The following is a 13,084-nucleotide window of genomic DNA, read 5'->3' on the forward strand; positions in this document are numbered from 1 at the left end:
TCGCCTGACTGTCTACAGAGATGAAGCCCAGTACAAGGAGGAAGACATGTATGATGTGCTGAATATAGAGCTCCATAAGAAGCCTGGTAAAGGCCTTGGACTGAGTATTGTTGGGAAAAGGTATGTAATGTACCTGGAGATTCAGTGTCTGGAACTTGCTTATCATGTTTCTTTGTGGTCTGGTGCTCAGATCCTGTGGGCTTGAAGGCCATACATCTTATTTTTATGCTTAAGCTAACCAGTCTTCCCTAGAGGAACTAAGCCAACAGAAAAATGAGACAGTGTTTATTTGTGTTCCCAATAGCAAGCCATAAACATTGCTATGAAACAATACTTTAATGTAAAATTCATGTCATTTGCAGAAATGACACAGGTGTGTTTGTGTCAGACATCGTCAAAGGAGGAATAGCAGATACAGATGGGAGGTTGATGCAAGGAGACCAGATATTGACAGTGAATGGAGAAGATGTCCGAAATGCTAACCAGGAGGCCGTTGCAGCTTTGCTAAAGGTATTGGGAAAAGAGAAGATGGCTAAGAGTGAAAAATTGAGATCCAGGTTTTTTGAAAGCTTTAACTTTATTCAGACTGAGATCAGGCTGTTACTGAGATGTCAGTGAGGTGACTTGGGGACCCAAATTTAAGCTTCCTGAAATCTAGAGCGCGCAGATTTTGATACTTTGCCTGATAAAACTGGGAGTAGTGGTGGTGCAGAAAGCCATATATTTATGAACATGGGGCTGATAGACGTCCTCCTTTATAGAATATCATTATCTAGAACAACCAAAACCTTAACACTGTATTCTGTTGAACACACTGATAGCTGATTAACTGTTTTGCATTTTCAGAAAGATATGCAGAATTTGAATGATGGAGAATTCAGCAGAGTAGCTGTGCTAGAAATGACTACTTTCATAGTTTGTTTACAAGGCCCTGTAGTGACAGGACAAGAGGATGTGGTTTTAAACCAAAATAGTAAGTTTAATTTTGTTAGGCAGAAATTCTTTAATAAAAGAAATGAGGAGGGGGATGAAATGAGGATGGTGAGGCACTGGAATGGGATGTCCAGAGGAGGTGTGGATGCCCTGTCCCTGGAAGTGTACAGGGCCAGGTTGGATGGGGCTCTGAGTAACCTGGTCTACTAGGAGACATTAATCTTTTTTTTTATTGTGTATGTCTTGTGCCACCTTACATCCATTAAATTGTACAATGCATTTTTCAGTTACCAGGCATTCAGTATCAGAAACTGCTTTCTCAGGGTTTGCTGAAGTAACTACCTGCAGCTCTTGGAGCGCCAACCTATTCTTGATATTTTTTTTTCTGATGTCCTTCCCCTATTTGCAAATCAGAATGAAGTCAGATATACAATATTTCCTGTAGTCTGCCAAGAAATCCACTTGGTTAACCACCTTGTCTGTTTGTCAGTCCAGAGTTTTGAGACGTGCTGCATGGTAAGGATTCCACTGAGTCAGCATTTTCAATGGAAAACTGTTTCCCTGGAAAAAAATTAACAGATGCTAGTTGTAGCTGTCTCTTAGATACCTAGGCACATGGTCATGCTTCTTAACACTCAGATTCAAAGGTATATTATTTCAGATCTTCAACATGTCCTTGAGATTTTGGATTTACTGGGGAGCAGGGGTCCTAGGGGAGAGCAGTGGTCAGAAAGGGAGATAGGAGGACTTCGGTATTTTCAATCTGTGCCCGTTAGTGTGAACAGGATCTATGTTGTGACACTGAACTTGTTAGTATACTCTTATTTGGTTATAGTACTTTTCCCTTCTTACATGATAGTTTTTTATTTAAGAATACAGCATTTCTTCTTCATATGCTGTACCTCTCCTCTGAATAAAAATGCCTTTACATGTTGGAAATTTGTTTCATTTTGACAAGCATGTTGGAGTATCTAATTGATTCCACTTACCATTCATATATTCAAGTTTTAAGTACTTCATCATTGCTCAGTAGTACTTGTAGTTAATTGTCATAGCCCTGAGGAATGGGCTTTTAAAATACCTTAGACATATTATTGTTAATAACTGTTTTGTTCATGTAGTATAAGTGGAATAAAACATGGTCACTCACATGTAGGCAGTCACTGTTTCCTATTCAGGTGTCCATTAGGTTTTCATTCGTGAGAGTAGGATCTAGAGTGAATTGTCAGCTTTTCCCCTCACTAAACTGGATCTATCAAATGGGAGAATTTAGGAAGAGGGAGAAAGGTGTAGTAAAACTAAATGGAAATTGATTTATTCAGGAGTCCCATTGGAAAGTATTATCTCCTACTTTTACACAATTCTAAAATCTCATTTGTGGGTTTGTGTATTCGTGAGGATGTGGTAATTTTAGGTACATATTTCCTCAATTTTCCGCTTCAAATAAGAGTTGTCCGTATGGTTTAATGTGACTAAATTCATACAAGCAGAGAAGAATGGTTTTGCCTGAGCTTTGATCAAGTCTTTTCCAGGACACTGAGAAATCAACATTATTTATAAAATGAAAAGCAATTTAGTAATAAATCTTTTTCAGTGTCATTCCTAAGAGAATAGCAACAGGATATGAGGTATTGAAACTTTGTTTGAATGGATATGTCTGGTTGGTTTTGATATATTGGCCTAGTACTATGGATTTTTCTGACAAATGCATGAATCTCTTTTAGGATAATAAACTTAATACATAGCAAATAAAGGCAACCTCATGTATTATTAAATTATTTGAATGCAGAGGTTTCTGCTTACAACTTCCCAGTGAAAGAAAAAAAATCAAAATAACAGCAAAACTGAAATTTCTATATTAATACATTGCAGATCGATGCCTTCTCTTGACACTACTTGTATTATGTGGAAAGTCTAATTTTCTTAGCCTTGCGGTAATAACTTTTCTGTTTTTTCAAAATTATGTCTTGATTTTGAAATATTTAATTGTAGGGTGAATTTTCTTCTGAGACATGCATTTTATGTAGATGTGTGAATACTCAATAAAGTAGTTAAAATCTTAAAGGCTAGTGAAAGGACTTTCCAATGTGTAGTCAATCCATATCACCCAGCTTATTGCTGGGAGTCAGATGCAGAAAATTCACTTAAACTACAGATGTTTAGGAAATTTTCTGCCCCAGATTTCTTAGTTATATTGGTGTCTATCCAGAGTAACAGATAATTTCAAAAGTTAGAGAGAGATGAGTAACTTCCAGTTCAATTACCATGTTCTCAGTCATATTAAGATAAATAATGATTAAGACTTTGATGTGTTGCAATGGTTTTAGTTTTTATTGTAAAAATTATATGTTGACATAGCAGTTCAGAAGCTATTCCTTATTAAGTGCAATGTAATAGAATTATTACTTACTCTTGTGTGATTTTCATGTCTGCATTGTAATACTGATTAATCCAGTATTAAAAAGTATCCTGCTTAGTATTGAGTACCTTGGTGTGCTTTGTGTGTGTCACTGGTCCTGCCGTGAACTCTGTCTGAAAGTGCTCATTTCAGGATTGTTAGTCCATGGGGTTTTTTTCCATCTGTCCATGTGTATTTTTTTCTTCCTCCGCTTTCTAGAAAGTCACTTAAATATTTTAGTTTTTAATCTTGTAGACAGGAGAGGTATGTTACAAGTAGCTGTTTCTTTAGTGTTCCTTAGGTACAGTAAGACTAGAAGTTGGAAGAATAAAAGCTGGGCCATTTCACTCTGAAAGGAGAACATCCCAGAGCAGCCAGGTATGTAACTATAAAACTGGTTAATTTAGGAGAAATAATGTTAAATAATGAAAGAATAAATACAATAAATAATGAAAGAATAAAGAATAAAATAAATAAAAAATAGTGTTAAATAGAAAGATCGGTTCTATGATGACAATTATTTTTCACATGCCTGATCTGAGATGGAAAAATTTTGCAGCTCTTCAGTAGCCATTTTATGTTCAGTTTAGCAAGTTGTATCTGTTATAGACAAGATCCAGCCAAAAATATAATCCAGAAATGACTTTGCTCCAGAGTCCAGCTTGGAAGCATAAAGAACTCCAGTTCTCATCAATACCAGAAGAATTTAGAATCAACTTTAAACCTGTCTGAATAGTTGGCATGCAGTAGAGTATTGCTTCACTAAGCTTGGGGAATTTCTCCATTCTTTGCATGTCCTTACTGTAATCTTGTCTGCCAGAAGCAGGAAACCTGTGCTCTTTCCACCAGACTTCTCTTATTTATTTTATTGTTGGTCTGATGGTGAATTGTTACAATCTCAAATCAATTTCTGTATTTGAAATCATCTTCCATGGCATAACAGCTTGCACTGTAATTCTATCCAGTAGGAGCTTTGCTTCTGAAAGCTCACAAATTACCTTAATAACTTCCCTTGGTTGTGAACTGGGGATGAAAATTATCAAGTATTAAATATAAATAGTTTTAAGTCATAATTAAAATTCAAGTGAGCAGTTTAGATAAGACTGACATTTTAGGCTGTCTTCAGAAGTAGTATTGCTAAATAGCCTGAAAATGTGCAGAGTCTGGCTGATCTTATTCTAAGATGAAGTTCACAATGTTGAATGTTTTGAAAAGTGTGTCACAGTCAGTGGACTATTCTTACTACGATCCATGTTGTTCCTTTACTTGCCCTTCAAGTGTAATGAAAATCATCCTGGAAATTGTGCAGGTCAAGTTGAGTGGAGAGCCTAATCTTAGTTGCAGCTGGTGCAGTAGCTGAACATTTGAGAGCCCACATGGGGATGTACTGATATCTGTCTTTTGTATTCTGTCCTTACTGTGGTACTTGTAGCTAACTTGCAGTAGAAGATCTCTGTAAGGTGAGAGAAGGTTCAAATACCAGGACCTTGTTGGCCCTCAGAAGAAACACTTCAAAGATTTGCATGGGGTTGTAGAGATACAATCTCTGTTGGTCTGATGATGTTTCAAAAAAAAGCTATCTACAATGACCAAAAAATTTATGGAGTTCTCTGACTCAGTTTTAACTGGGCACAGAAAAAATAAAATACTGCAGAAAATAAAATTAATACAGTGAGTTACAGTTTTACATTAAGTAGCTGGGTCAGTGAAGCTCGTCTCTAATCCCACTCTAACATTGTGTGTAGGTCAGTGAAGGAAGTGGAAGTCTCTCATCATTCAGTTTCCCAGTGTCTGGGTCTGGTGCACCTGAGGTCTTTGAAAGTGGCCTAAAGAGACATACCAGTAAGTTGGAGAGTTTTTTGGTGCTTTCAGTATTTTTTATGTGTGAATTGGTAGCTGAGATCTTTCTGTTAAAATGTTACAACTATGTGATGTGATGCTTAAATTTAGAACAAAGTTGTTTCTGATAATAGTATTGCTAGAAAATAATGATTTTTTTCTATTCCATTTGAGCTTAGCAGTCTTATTCCAAAAATTATTTAATTGGAGAAGATGATTGATTCTTTCACCTACTCTAAAAGTATTTCAATCCAATTATTGTAATGATGGTCACTGTCGAAATCAGATTAAAATGTATATAACAAACAAGCAGAAAGTTAGAATCATCATAGTGATTTGGATGACTTTATTGAAAAAGTTTTTTAGTAATGCTTGTTTAACTTTTTTTTAATTTATCTTAATTTATTTGACAGCAGCTTCTGAAATACTGGGACTAAGAACAGTTGAAATAAAAAAGGTAAGTTGTAGCATGCAGTGGCATATATCAGGAATAGGTTGTAGATGTTTTCGATAGGTGTCTTTACATAATGAAATAAGTCTAGGCCTATTCATTGTTTTAGGAAAGGAACAGGACTTTAATTTTCTTTTCAGTTTTGGACTGTACAATCTGCACAGCCTATATTTTTATGATACCATAAGTGTGACTTATGGTATCATGTTTTGTGAGTTGTGTTGAAAGTAAAAGAAGGAAGAGATACTGGGACCTAGTTATATTGTTACCAGATGGAGTTAAATGCAGACTCTGTTGTGGTAAAGTCAGGGGAATTGTACCAAAGTTGGAAGACTGTTTTTTGGTATTTGATATTTTTCTTCACACATATTTTTAATTAGTAGGATCTTGCATGACAGCTGCCAGGTTTTCAAGTGTGAACTTCAGTCACCTTCATTATGCATGTGTGCTTAGTCACAAACTGCATCTTGTTTTCCAAAATATTTATATGTTTTTTCTTGGCATCTAGTTCACTTGATTACATGGATTGTATTCAGCCATTCTTTTAACAGTAGAATCTGCAAATAGCAGTTTGCAATAGCAATTTTCACACTGAGGTATTTGGGTGTGGTACAATGGTAAGCAGCTGGTTTTGCCCTTCAACATTTGGGCACTAGGGGGAGCATAAAGATTAATTCTAGTCTTCAGGAGATTCATGACAGGATATTCATATAGACAGTACTAAGGACAGCAATCCCATCTCATTGGTTTTCCTTGCTCTGACCTCTGTGCTGACATTAAGAGTCAGGTACTGAATTCTGTAATTATTTAGTTTGGTTAAGATAAAACACACAACTAAATCAGTAAATTTTCTCCTACCACTGAGAAAAAGAAACATCCATTCTGGTCTCTCTGCTTTCTTGAGGTAATGCAAAGTGTATAAGCTTAAAAACTGACTTGACACAGAAATTCTAATCTTCATAAAATAGGGAGTTTAGCCATCTTTTGAGGTAAGCCTGCCATTCTCTGTGCTTTTCTTTCCAGAAAAATCTAATCTTTTTTTTTTTTTCATTACTATAACAGAACCCTACAGATTCACTAGGCGTGAGCATTGCTGGAGGTGTAGGAAGTCCTCTTGGAGATGTTCCTATATTCATTGCCATGATGCACCCAAATGGAGTTGCAGCTCAGACTCAGAAATTAAGAGTAAGTTAATTATTAAGAAGGCTGTAAAGATTGCATGGGTAATGTGATTACTCTAGACAGGCAATAAACTAGCAGTTCAGTGATACAGTCATAAGTGCTTCTGGCCGTGGAAAGAATTCTTGCTGTTTGGATTGGTGAAAAAGGATCTCAGATTGGTAGCATGGGAAAGTGTAATTGCTGACATGTGCTAACTTAAGAAAGGAGGTCCTACAGTAATCTTGGATCTTAGAGTTAGGCAGCTTGTGAAAATTAAAAGCATAGAAAGTGGTTCAGAAGGATGTGTTCTATAAAAAAGTGCCATTGCTGAGTGTAGTGATCATTCCTGCAAATGTAGGTGTGCAGTCTGTTTTATCTCATGTTTCCTATGCTTAGGATAGAGAGAGTACATTTTAGGCTCTGAGTTAGAGTGGGAGATTTTTAAGCTGTACTTAAATGTGTGCTGTATCCAATCTGCATCAAAAGTGGTTGAATTTGACTCAGGTTTCTTAGAAAATGTTATTTCAAGATGAAGTCAGACAAAATCTCTGATGATAATTTGCTGCATCAGTCTGCCTGTCTTCAGGTGACATGCAAAATGCATCTCTGTTTTTTAACATACATTTCTGGAGTTTTAGGATCAGTTCTGTAAAGCATCAGTACTTTTCACACTGATGACACTAAACCGGTGTAATTTGCTAATTCTAATGTTGAATTACCTGCCTTCATACTGGGCCATTTCGTAGTTCTGCTGTTGTTGGAAGTGACAAATAAATCTACGTAACTAAGCTAGATTATCTACATTTTCTTCTGTAGGTTGGGGACAGGATTGTTAGCATCTGTGGAACATCTACTGAGGGCATGACTCATTCCCAAGCTGTTAATATCTTAAAAAATGCTTCAGGCACTATTGAGTTACAGGTAAAAAATCTTCAGTGACATTTTGAATATTTTCTGAGTACTGTTTTGCCAGCTGCTACATTGAGCTATTTTAGTGTCAGTATTCTTATGCCACTGATTTTCCAACCTTTATTCCTAGGTTGTAGCTGGAGGAGAAGTGAGTGTCATAACTGGTCAGCAGCAGGATCCACCTACACCCAGTCTTTCGTTTTCAGGACTAACTTCAACTGGCATTTTTCAGGATGATTTAGGGTCAGTAACTATAGAATGTACAGCCTCTGTAGCCTGTTACTTTAGATGATAATCAACCTATAAACCTTACAAATTCTACCTAATAGTGGGTGACATTTTTGGCTTAATCATGATTAACATATTTGGTATACATAAGACCTGTGGGCCATAGGTCCTCTTCTGTGTTTTTCATTATGCAATTTGCTATCCTGCAAATTTTTTTGACTCTCTGTAGACTTGTTATGTGATCTGATTTCTTCTACAGCCTCTATTGTTTCACGGAGGCTGGGTAGCTAGGATTAATTGATACAACCAGAAATTCTCTTTCCACTGTGTTTCTGTGTTGTGCTCACTAGTGCTGGGCAGTCAGGAGTGTCAGATGTTTCTGGTGTACAAGGTATACTGCTTCTGGTGCATTATTATGCAAGGTGCATTATTCTGCAAGGTGCATTATGTAAACAGATTTTGTGTCAAACTCTGTCATAAATCTGAGGCATTTTTTCTTTTAGGAAAGGGGAAAGAGAAGAAGTATTCTTTAGCCACACATACCTACTTTGAAAAGTAGAATTCCAAAATTTCTTACTATCAAAATATATGTGGGGAAATACACCCATAAATGATCTATATAATAAACACATATATACAAATACACAGTTGTCTATTAGGAGAGGAGCAATTCAACCGTAATAGCATAAGCTATTTGATCTTGTTTTAGACTTTACAGGCTTTTTAAAGTAGATGTTAGGGAATCTGGAGATACTGGTAATAACTCTCTAGTTCACTAGTAACCACTATTGGTGGGACATAGCAGCCATAACTATGCCCTGAGCTGTGTATTTGAAATATCCACTTTTGTATAATAATATGGGCATTAGGTAGTTTGCAGAGTTTTACATTAACTGCAATAGCCAGTTCTTTATAACAAAAATATTTGTAGTTGTAGTGGAAAGAAAAATATATTGGTTAGCTTAAAGGAGTAATGGTTTTTTGTTGAATATTCTATGTGTTAAATCTGAAGTTCAGACAAAATACTCTTTTCCCTTTTCTTAGACCTCCTCAGTACAAGACCATTACTCTGGACAGAGGACCAGACGGCCTTGGCTTTAGTATTGTGGGTGGCTATGGCAGTCCCCATGGAGACTTACCCATTTATGTGAAGACAGTGTTTGCTAAGGTAGGTGGAAATTTGTCCCATTAAACCATTTATGAGTTCACTGCAGTTACTGTTCTAAATCTTGGCCTGGGTTTGCAATCAAAAGAATGTTACAGTTTCTCACAGCTTTTCCTCTTTAGTGCAAAGGCTGATCAAAATGTGCTTGCAGCATTTGATGGCTATAGTCTTCAAAAGATTGAGAATTCCCAAATATACATGATTCAGCCTATCAGCAGAGTCTTGTCCACCTGTCAAGACTTGAATTGTGCAATACTTAGAGGACAAAAAGCTCCCTTGCCTTATATTTAGAGTGTGTTTACTTCAGGTAGTAGAGGGAAGTGTTTTACTGAACTCAGACTGGACCTTCAGAGAAGTTCAGATGCTGACCTGGATTTGATAATTTGGATGGCTCTGGTAAACAACAGAGATTCAGTATAAACTGGAATCACGAATGCTAAATTTTTGAGGTATATCAAACTATAAACATGTCTTCTGCACCACATGGTGAAAAGTTCTGCAGGTCTTGAAAAGGTTACTTCTGTAATACTAGGGTTTAAATCTTACACTAGCTGGAAAAACAGGGTTGAGGGAACCAAACAATAATGTAGTTCCAATTTCTAGATGTGGAACTTAGACTAGGCAGGGTGTACTGCAAAATTAGCAGTCTTCTCAGCAATTGGTTCTATCTGTATCCCTGAAAACGAAAAATGTTGCAGGACTGTTTTCAGGACTGTGTGTCAGGGAGAAAAAGAAATGCGTGAGTCTGTAGTCACTTGTTTTATCATTCCAGGGTGCAGCAGCAGAAGATGGACGCCTCAAGAGGGGAGATCAAATCATTGCTGTAAATGGGCAGAGTTTAGAAGGGGTGACCCACGAGGAAGCAGTTGCTATTCTGAAAAGGACAAAAGGAACAGTCACTTTGACTGTGTTGTCATGAACTGGCTGCCTGGCAGGCTAGGGTCAATAAGACAAAATTGTTTACTTTCCACGTAGTACAGAGAATGGAAATGTTTGGGTCGTCTTCTTGCTCTTTCAGCTTCACAGGACTGTGTTACAACACTGAAGAAAAATAACGTTTAACCATATTTTTGTATACATTAGAAGTACTTCTCTTCCTGTCAAACCACTGGAATGAAATTATGTTGACAATGGAAATGTGGATATTTTTCCTATTAGTAATTCACCACCAAAAAAAATGTTGCCATTAATAACCACACAAGAAAACTGAAAATGTTTTGGGAAGAGACTTTGCATATTTGAATAATGTTGGAAAAATGATAAATTCACCAAGTCAGCATGGAGGTTGCAGGGGTAGCAGTAGTCAGAAAACAGGAATAAGGTTATTGAAGAAAGAAAATATTACTAAATCAGAGATTTGGAAGATAAGGGGAAATGTATGTAATCTGGAGGCAGATGGTTAATAGGCTAGATGGTTCTTTGGAACTAGACGATTTTTAGGGTTCCTTTCAACCCAGACTGTCTAATGACCATATTATTTCACAATGCTCAAAAGGAGAAACTAGTTTGGTGACCTGGGTGGACTTTTTTGCTTGCCTTTTTGTGCGTTTAAATTTTTCTGTCATGGTGTATCTGAAAAAAAAAAAAAGAACACTGTGTTTTACTCAGCTTAGGTTTGAGGGTTTCATTATTTTGGTGTCAGGGGGGTGTGTTGGTGGTGGTGATGGTGGTTTTGTTTTTTGCTTGTTTGTTTTGTTTGTGGGTTTTGTGGGACTTGTGGTCAGGGCTGAAAAACCCATTACTAGTGGAAACTTCCTGGTGATTAAGAATGCCCAGCAACTGCAGTATTAGAAGAACTATATTTTTAAAGTAGGAATATTTTATAGTCCTTATGAGTGAAAACAAATTTTCTAATATGAAGTGTCTGTGAGCAAAGGTTGTCCTCTTCCAATGTGCAACACCAGGTACAGGGTCAGTGCAGACATTTCTGCAAGCTGTTTGCTTCAGAGCCTTGAACAAACCTCTCAGAGCAGCTCTGCTTAGCTGCCAGCAGATGTCTGGATATTGCCAGTGTGGAAGGAGTTGACATTAATGGTGTTGCTGCCATTATCACTAGCAGCAAGGTAGAATCCTCCTTGAACTGAGGAGGCATACAGCCAGTAGTCATGAGTTGAGATTGGGTGAAGACCTGAAAATCCCTCACAGTTGAGGTGAGTTGTAAGATGGTAGTGAGGGTTTGCACCAGTAATAAGCAGAAGAGGAGCTTTGACAGCTACAACTATTATTTTGGGGATATTAATTTTAGAGGCACAGATAAAAGCATCTAGTAAGTACAATGCAACTGTGGAGCTTTCTTTGATCAGCAGCAGGGTCAATAAATGCATCACTTTCTCATTACTTAAACTTTATCTAAAAACTGCACTCAGTGAAACACTTAGCTGATTGTAACCTGCCTGCTCTTGCCTGCCATGCTCTTAGGAATCTGGCAGATAAAGCATGCTCCTCCCATGATTTATTTTCCTGCAGAAAAATTTAGCTGAGGCTTTTGAGAGAGGAAGATGCTAGTCAAACTAGTATGCTATTTAGCAGGAGGATGCTTTGTGTTAATTAGCAAAAATGGAATTTTAGCTAGAAGGCCATTATTTCAACTATCACGTATGAGAAATATGAACTGAAAATGCAGGCAATGGTCAGGCCATTATTAGGGGATAATACAAAAGACTAGCATTTATTTTAGTGGGTCACAAAAGCAGTATTAGGAGTGTCTGTCAAAGAGTATTAACAAATTGATTGCTATGTGTAAGTGAATTAACAAAAAAATCCCGTTCTTTGTCTTTTTAACTATTCTAGAAGTTACATTGTGGTAGGCTATGATGCAATAAACTAGATGGTACCATTGCTGGATGCTGCTGTTACTAAATTGCTTTTGTACTTATTCCTTGCATAGAGTGAGAAATGCCTACATTAGAGTATGTAAAGTCACTTTAAATAGTATCTATATTTGTTACAGAAGTAGTGTACAGCTATTTTGTTACTGCTCTTGTGTCACAATGGGGGATTTAAATTAATAAATTTCAAACTGTCATGATGAAGTGAAGCTGTGGATTTGTTACTAGTTGCTTTATAATAGCATGCTTGCATTATTCATTCTGCTGCAAAAGATGAATTCAAAACAATTTAATAGTTGAAAAAAGGCATTACTCTTGATGTAAACCTTAAAGCATCTTCTAAAAATTGATTTTTTCTTTAAAGATGTTATCTTCACTTGCAAACTCTTAGCAAATTCATGAAACTATGAAGCTGTCTTGCTTATGTGTAACAGAGCGTTAATCATTGTTAAAAAAACCGTTCTTTCAGGCATGGGATGTGCCATGAGGGACAAAAATAGTGGGCCATGAAGCCTGGGGCTCAGAATGGGCTCTCCCCCAAGCCCCTTGCCAGGAAATTGTTGCATGACCACTGCTTAGTGGCTACCATGCCCTGGACCATGTAGTAATAGACTTTTCAGGCTTAGAATGTTTGGTTTTCCTTACATTTTGTGTTCAATGCAACTTTCCAGTCAGAGAAGTTAGTCCTCTAAGGTGCTAGGTACTGTGGGCCAGTTCTGCCAAGTTTTATGGTTTTGGTTACATTTTTTCCATGTTACTGTGTTACAGGTTTGGAAGGGTCTGGCATCTTAAAGGCCCCATCCCACTGTCTGGGCAGATATCCAGCCCTTTATTTAACTCTCAATTATGTATTGCTGAGGGGTAATCAGAGTGGTATTAATGAAAAGCTCTTTAATTTTAGAGTGGTATTAATGAAAGGGACTGTCACTTTTTGAAAGCATGGGTCTGAACAAAGGACAGCTGATTCATAGGAATGCACATATTTCATTTCTTAACAGTGAGCAGGTATTGTTGGCATGGCTGCTTTTCTGTTCATTCTTCTGTTAGATTTTATTTCTGGCTTAGCTTTATGGTAGCAGTAGTATTGTTAATTCTCAGCTGAGAGAAGGGTTGGAATTTAATAGCTATCGCCGATCCCCTTTCCTTCGCTCTATTCAGTCTCTTTTTGTAAG

At 37.0% G+C, this 13,084-nt stretch overlaps 1 protein-coding gene across 1 annotated transcript in view; it reads left to right on the top strand.

Moving 5' to 3' along the window:
* Positions 1 to 12,116, top strand: part of MPDZ (multiple PDZ domain crumbs cell polarity complex component) — an 85,285-nt gene extending 73,169 nt beyond the window's left edge. The window contains 10 exon segments of the mRNA XM_005420893.2: positions 1 to 120; positions 363 to 510; positions 3,623 to 3,709; positions 5,077 to 5,173; positions 5,584 to 5,627; positions 6,684 to 6,806; positions 7,599 to 7,703; positions 7,822 to 7,934; positions 8,964 to 9,087; positions 9,857 to 12,116. The exon segment at positions 1 to 120 is cut by the window's left edge and continues 212 nt beyond it. Of these exon segments, the coding sequence (XP_005420950.1) occupies positions 1 to 120; positions 363 to 510; positions 3,623 to 3,709; positions 5,077 to 5,173; positions 5,584 to 5,627; positions 6,684 to 6,806; positions 7,599 to 7,703; positions 7,822 to 7,934; positions 8,964 to 9,087; positions 9,857 to 10,003 (1,108 nt within the window). The 3' untranslated portion in view covers positions 10,004 to 12,116.
* Positions 12,117 to 13,084: the final 968 nt, after the last annotated feature.

This window comes from Geospiza fortis, unplaced genomic scaffold (assembly GCF_000277835.1).
Source record: "Geospiza fortis unplaced genomic scaffold, GeoFor_1.0 scaffold12, whole genome shotgun sequence".
Taxonomy (NCBI): Eukaryota; Metazoa; Chordata; class Aves; order Passeriformes; family Thraupidae; genus Geospiza; species Geospiza fortis.